We start from the raw sequence: 7,199 nt of genomic DNA, 5'->3' as shown, positions 1-7,199 counted from the left end.
CCAGATCATGTGCCCTGTTTGCGAGACAGACAACACAACAATTTATCTGGTAGCCCTTTGGCCCTTATGGAAAAAAGTAGCTTGGCCCTGCAAACTCAAACCGCTGAAGGACCGTGCAGTGCAGTTCTCTGTTGCTGGGCGTGAGTAAGGGTCACCATCAGGAGACTTAAGGAGAATTGCTGGAGCAGCGTGGCTGAGGAGCTGCATGGGGCCTCTCACGGGCTCTCTTCACTGGCAATGTCCATTTGTTTCCTCCCAGTCATTTTCAGGACTGGAAGCCAGAAATGAATCTGAAAAGACACGAAGCTGGATGAATGAGCATTAGAGTCATTTCAAATGCCACTGACACAAACTTCTCACAAGACTTTGAAATGGCCAGAAAAGCTTATCCTTAGGGATTATTTTAGTCTCTCATCGTCTATGAAGTATTTTCCAGTTCTGTAAGTTGTAGATAGCTGATGGCAACAATGCAAATGATTCTTGTCTATGAACATGCAAATGAATTTCACCCTGCAGAGTACAATTGATCCTCCCATCCTCCCTTGTGGAAGAAGCCGGTTTTGTATCTATTAGGCAAATTCATTTTGGTATTCACGATGGCCTGTATACATGTGTGATTTAAACGGTTCTTTGAATTGGTTGGAGTTTCTTACTGTTCCGTCTTTAATACGTTGAATAAAATCTTTGACAAGTGTTCATTTTATATGTGTATGAAAATCATTATGTTATCATATATATGTATAAATATATACATATCATATGTATATATATATCTCATCATATATATTTTTTAATTCTGGAGAATGAGCAAATTCTTTGGAGTTTACCAAGCTGTAGTAGATACTTCCCTTCTGTTATTTATTTATCCCGGTAAAGTAACTCTGACTGGGTATTGTTCTTTAACAGCCATTAGGGCCTTCCCAGTAGCTTTTCTACAATATGACCGAACGTACTCAATTGAAATCAGTGTTTTGAAGGCTATCTTGTAGAATCCTCTGGACCGTCACTGCTGTAGAGTCTTCTGGACTTAGCCATGTACATCCGTTCCCCGTCACTGCCCACCCATCCCACCCCCCACCCCCGCCCCGAAACAGTGTCCTATCTGTTGCTGGGGATATAAGCCCTAATGTAAAGTTGAAGAGTGCTTTGAAATTCCATTTGCCCTTCAAAATCAAAATTTCCCTAATTACAGGTTATAACCCTATTTTGGCTTTACCTTTGTAAAGTACAGACTCAGTTTCCTTTTTACTTCTCCCACAGGCTGCTTTGATCGTTTCTTCAGTAGCTTTGCATGTAGGTATCGGATGCGCTCCCTCTGCACACTTGGGTAGAAGGATGCTGACACCAGGATTTTAAGTTGCATCAGGATGGAGGACAACAGTCCTAGCATCACTAGTATCACAAGAATAAAACTGAGAGGAATCCAGGTCTTAGACAGAAGTAGCTTTGGTTTAGGGAGGCAACTGGGTTCAAACAGAGATATATTAAATGAAGAATCATGGATGATGTCTTGAGCTTCTTGTTTCTAAAATGAAAGAAGAAAATCATCAAGATCCATGCCATTTTCATACTCTGTCCTTGTCTTTCTCAATACTGCCCCGTAGCACGTAACATTTATCTTAAGATATGCAGGGAGCTTTGGCTGAAGGGGCTATCCCAGCTCCTTTTATGTGCTATGATTGGAATAAAGGAGAAGGGATGAATTTTAGTTGTAGCCATTGCAGAGTTTTCCAAAGTGGGATTGTGGAAATATAGATTTCCTTGAGAGAAGGATATCAGATAAGTTTGTTTGTTCTGTCCTTTCTTTAGAGAGTCACGATGGCCATGAGACTGTTGAAGGTGCTGAGAAGAAAGCACAGAAATTCTCTTAACTTCAGCCAACGATTCTCCTATTAATTTTGACCGCATAACCCATTTTTATGGAACACCTGTTTCTGCACTTCAGAGCATGTGGAACTAATGAAAGATGGTTTTCCCTCAACTGGGGGAGAAGTTTTTTTTGTAACAGAGCCCCTCAAGACCCAGTCATAGCCTCTCCATCTCGACAAACACCTCGTCAGCAGACCACAAGGTCATAAAGATGTGGAGGCATTAAATTATGTTCTAAGTCATCCTTCTAGAGCTTGAGGTGGCGGGGGTGGGGGGGGTGGAATTATTCTTGATGCAAGAATACAAAGAAGAGTATATTTACTGAAAGTGGCTCTAAAATCCTATTTATAGAGTCTCAAAATAGGACATTTTCGCATCTCTCTTAGATGATAGGAGGGGTGCATTCCTCCCTGCTTGAAGGCAAGAGAATAAGCCAGTTGCTCTCAACAAACTGACCCAGAGGGCAGATGACATTGAGCCACCCAGCCAAGCCACCAGCAGAAGTGTGTGCTGATTCAGCTCTTACTTTTCCCTGACCTGAGAAAGCCATATACTCTCTTGGTGGATTTGTTTTCCAATTTGGTAAAACAGGAATTAATGGACCAGATCCTGCCCATGAATAAACTACTCCCAGTGTAAATTAAGCACCTTGGGGATGGAGCATTAACGTTACAGACTGGAGTACTTAGTAAGTTATTATCACCCCAACACCCTAGAGCCCTGGGGCCCAGAGGAGGAAAATGACTTCTGAAAAGAACCCAATCACACCCAGAGAACACCGCGCACCTTCGATTTACGCCAATACCTGTGAAAAATCTGGAAACCCCAAAACCTGGGACTTCTACACAAATGTCAAGTCAGATCTGCAATTTCCCCAGTACTGTGGCTAAGCAGTAGAAAGCATTTGTGTTGCCTCTCCTTTTCTCTTATTAAAAAGACAGTTCACCTACGATATATTCAGTCCCCAGAGCAGAGGAATGCATTCTTTTCAATACTGTTGAAGAAACAAACACATCGATTGAGTCAGTGATGAGAAATCCTGCAATAAGAAAGCAGCGGGTGTCCGGTCTGGGAAGAAGTTATTTAGTCTAGGAATCTAACCGGGGATTTTGCAGCTGGGAGTCAGGGCTTCAGGAAGGTTGTCAACACTTCTGTACGGGCTTGGTGGAGGGTAACAAACTCTCAAAATACCGAGCAATGTACTAAATGGTACCCCAATGTTTTAAAATGTGTTTGCCTCTCTCAAGTAAACAATTTGCCAAGATGGTATGGAGTAATGGATGGAAGATTCACTCTGGTATCAGACAGTCCTGAAAAGTTAATGCAGACCAGTGCTGGGCACATAGTAGGTGCTCAATAAGTAGCGACTGTAGCTATTTTTACTTACAGTGTCCACCCATCCAGCCAGGTCTATTCACGTCATTTCCCACTTTTCTTCTTTATTTAAAATTGTATAAAAGTGGGAGAAACCTTGAGCCAATGTTTCTTTTCTTGCTTGACTTCTCCTTTGCAAATCTCCTGCAATGGAAAGACCAGGAATCTCCAAGGGCATCGTGGGATAAGGGCAGGGCACTGCCAGTTACATGGAAGCCGGCTGCTGGTGGCACAGCCTCCCAGGCTCGGCAGGAGAGAGTTTGAGACGAGCTCCCACAACAGACTCGTGCTCGCATCTGTTCTGCGCCCACCACCCTGCTGTCACTGTGAGCGTACGTGGTGGCCTCCCCCGCCAGGACGTGAGCCCCTCGGTGGCAGCCATCACGGTCTAGACAACTTTGCATCCCCAGGACCCAGCAACACCCCAAAATGTATTTGCCAGGACATTGTCATTGGAAAGCTTCTGGGCCTTTTTTGGAAGGCAGACTTGCTTTCCCCCCCCCCCCCCCCCCGTCTATCTAAAACAGTGAGAATTCACAAAACAGGCATGGGTTTTGGCTCAGAGAGAAATAGATGAGAGAGGAGCAAAAAGATAAAGAAGGAGAGGAAGAACTGAGAGGGGAAGATCAAAAAAGGGACTACAGGAGGGGGATGCCCTATGGGGGAGAGGAGGAGAGAAGCCCTTTTACCAGCCGCTGCCCCGATCAAGCCTGGCTGAAAATCTTGTTCGGCTTTCATTTGAAACACTGTTTCCATTATCCACCCTCCTCCAGATATGTAGAGCAACGGGGGGTTCTTGTAATTAACTGAAGACTTCAGAGGAAGCAGAGGGCTCAGAGTAATCAACTCTGAGAAGCAGCCCAGGATTAGGCGGGGCAGGGGCCAGACAGTACCTGCGGAGCCAGGAGAAAAGGGGAGGGAGAGTGTGGATGCAGCAGGGGAAAATGGGCTTTCAAAGGAGGGTTTCCAGGTCCCCTTCTGCTCTTCCCCTCTGAGATTTCCCCAGCAGAGGCACAATCTATTGTGGCTCGATAAAGAGGAGGGAAAATCAGACATATGGAAACAGTAGATGGCATGTTCACCAGCCCAGGCTAGTGCACAACACCCAGCGCGCATGACATTCACACACACACACACACACACACGTGCACATGTACACACATACAACTACACACACTACGTGTGCACATGCACACAGAGGCACACACTAGACACACATGTGCACGTTCCACCTAGCGCAGAACGCTACGTTTAAAAACAAATAAGACAAGTATCTGACAGTATCCAGATCCTCTGAAATGTCTACATAATCATAAATTTCCACAGGGAAAAATGGAAAAGAGAAAAGAAGGGATGAACAAAGACCATGGTCTCCTCTGTTGCAGTACGGCTGCCACAGGAAACTAATACAGTGATCAAAAATGTTCAGAGTGTTCTCATACTCTTAACATTGGGGTTTCAACTCAATCTAACCAACATTTTGGGTGTTCTTCCTACATGCCAGGCTCCGTGCCAGGCACTGAGGATCCAGAGGGGAATAAGACACTGCCCTGCCTTGGGAAGTTCACGATCTTTTGCAAACACACAGCAAACAGCTGGGATACACAGTGAGACGGGCCTGCGAGCACCTACCTCTCTGTGCAACTTCAAGTGAACCTCAAGCCCTGGCAAGCTTTGGAAATGTTTGCTGACGGAGAAAATGAGCCAATATAGCAGATAATCTATGGCTGCAAACAACACCCAGATGTAGAGATGGGTAAGCACCGGGAGGAAAAACAGTCCCAGGTTTTTCCTGTCTTTAGGAGTCAGCCAGAAAGATGGGATGATGACATACTTCTTCCTTTCCTGCTTATTCAGCGGGAGGACACAGGGCCTCTGTGCATGCCTCTCCCTCTCGTCAAACTGAACAAATTGTCTGGTGATGTAGATGTTCTCAAACTTCCAACCACAGGAGCCCAAAAATCGCCTCATGAAGAGGCCAGTGCCAAGTAGCACCAGCAGAAGCCCTGTGAGGGCAAATAGCTGCCGCCCCAGGGAAGACAACACCTCTGTCGCTGTCACTACCTGGTACAAGACACGCAGGGCTCTGTCTGTAGTGTCATTGAGCTGTGCCTCCAGGGCTTGGCTGGGACTAAAAAGAGAGACCTCCAGGGTTTGGTTCCAAGAAACAAGGTCATCAAATAGACTTAGGTGAGTGGCAAGGCCGTATATCCACTGAATTGCTTCAATATATTTTTTCAAAAGTGGAAAATGGATGGAAAAGCTCTTTGCCCTTAGGTTGCAAGTCATACTGTCCAGGAGACCTTTAAAGTTGTGAAAAATATTTTCCACGTGTCCAAAGATTACTATCCCTGTGCCAGCGGTGATCAAAGCGTTCCTGCCTTCACGCAGGCCACACGAGAGGAAGAAGAGAAGAATGAAACACCGTGCGTGCTTGGAGCAGCACAGCAGAGCACACGTGACCATCCAGGAGGTGGTGAAGACTACGAATGAGGGCAGAAGCCAGGAGAAGGCCCCAGAGAGGAGGCCCACGGAAATGAAAGCAACAAAACAGCAAGTGCCCAAATGTTGGGTGAAATCCATCCATCCAAGGCTCCTTGGAGACACATACGTCCTCCAAAGACTGAGGAAGATATTGGTGCCTGAGGTCCAGACACCCATGCTCCCTGTGTCCCTGGAAATGAAAGAGAAACAGGGTCAGATGTTGCGTTTAAATGTCCTCTGTCACTTTGTAAAGGGCACGATGATAGATTGATTGCAAAAAATGGCCGTAATTTTTTACCCTTCTCAGTCGCTACACTATTACTAAACCAAACTTGGGCCCGCCCACCGCCAATCCACTGACACTGGATTGTGGTGAACGGAAGTGCAGAGTTTATTGCAAGGTGGTGCCCAGTGTGGCCAAGCAAGGAGAACGGGCAGTTTGTGTTCAGAAGACCCGAACTCAATATAAATGAGTTTATTTACAAAACAGAAGTAGATTCACAGACATAGAAAACAAACTTATGGTTACCAGAGGGGATAACGAGATGGGGAGGTGCGGGGGAGCTAAATTAAGACTTTGGGATTAACTGCTACGTATAAAATAGGTAAACAACAAGGACCTACTCTACAGCACAGGGAACTATATTCAGTGTCTTGTAATAACCTATAATGGAAAAGAATCTGAAAAAGAATATATATACAAATGTTTATGCATAACTGAGTCACTTTGCTGTACACCTGAAGCTAACACAACACTGTAAATTAACTATACTTCAATTAAAAAAACACGGTTTAAAAAAAAGAGACCTGAACTGCGCAGTGGCTTTCGGGGAAGGGTTGTTAAAGGCAAGGTGAGGGAGAGGGTTGCAGGTGCCTGATCAGCTTGGTACATCCTTCTGATTGTGGGTGGTGAGGTAATAGTGTGATGTTTCGGGAATTAACATCATCAACCTCTGGTTCCAACCCCTCTGGGGTCTACATGCTTATTGTCACATGCAGTTAACTTCTTCCACCTGGTGGGGGGTTTTAATGTCTGCAAAACACCTCAAGGATATGGTTCAGGTTATTATCTACAGCCTTGAGGAGGCACTAAAAGTCCTTGACTTTGTGTTATGGCTAAACTCTTATTATTTTGTCTTACTTGACCCTTTTCCTTTGTTTCTGCATTTTCTCACTTTTCTCATTAAATTTGCTCTTTGGACTTAGGGGGAGGCCTACGAGGCTAAAGCTTTTCTACAAACAAGAGGTGGGGGACACGGGGTCTGTCCCTGGGGAGGCCCCGCAGGGTCCTGCTCAGTTTCTACACCTCCTTGCAAAGTGACATTACAGCTTCTCCCATCAAGAAGTGAGAGAAATAGAATCACATGGTGGGGTTTATTTCTCCAGTCCTTGAATTTGGGATGGCCTTGTGACATCATCGGCCAATGGAATGTGGCAGAAGTAATAGTATGCCTATCCTGAGTCTATGATTC

General features: G+C 45.2%; 1 protein-coding gene across 1 annotated transcript; it reads right to left on the bottom strand.

The window, feature by feature from the left end:
- Nucleotides 1–215: 215 nt before the first annotated feature.
- Nucleotides 216–6,386, bottom strand: DCSTAMP (dendrocyte expressed seven transmembrane protein). The gene is made up of 3 exons (XM_068525937.1): nt 4,876–6,386; nt 1,217–1,525; nt 216–290 (listed from the first exon to the last, which is right to left on the bottom strand). Exons 1-3 carry the CDS (start codon nt 5,902–5,904, stop codon nt 216–218), a joined length of 1,413 nt encoding a protein of 470 aa, XP_068382038.1. The 5' UTR covers nt 5,905–6,386.
- Nucleotides 6,387–7,199: the final 813 nt, after the last annotated feature.

This window comes from Eschrichtius robustus, chromosome 17 (genome assembly GCF_028021215.1).
Source record: "Eschrichtius robustus isolate mEscRob2 chromosome 17, mEscRob2.pri, whole genome shotgun sequence".
NCBI lineage: Eukaryota > Metazoa > Chordata > Mammalia > Artiodactyla > Eschrichtiidae > Eschrichtius > Eschrichtius robustus.
This window is presented reverse-complemented; position numbering and strand designations above follow the sequence as displayed.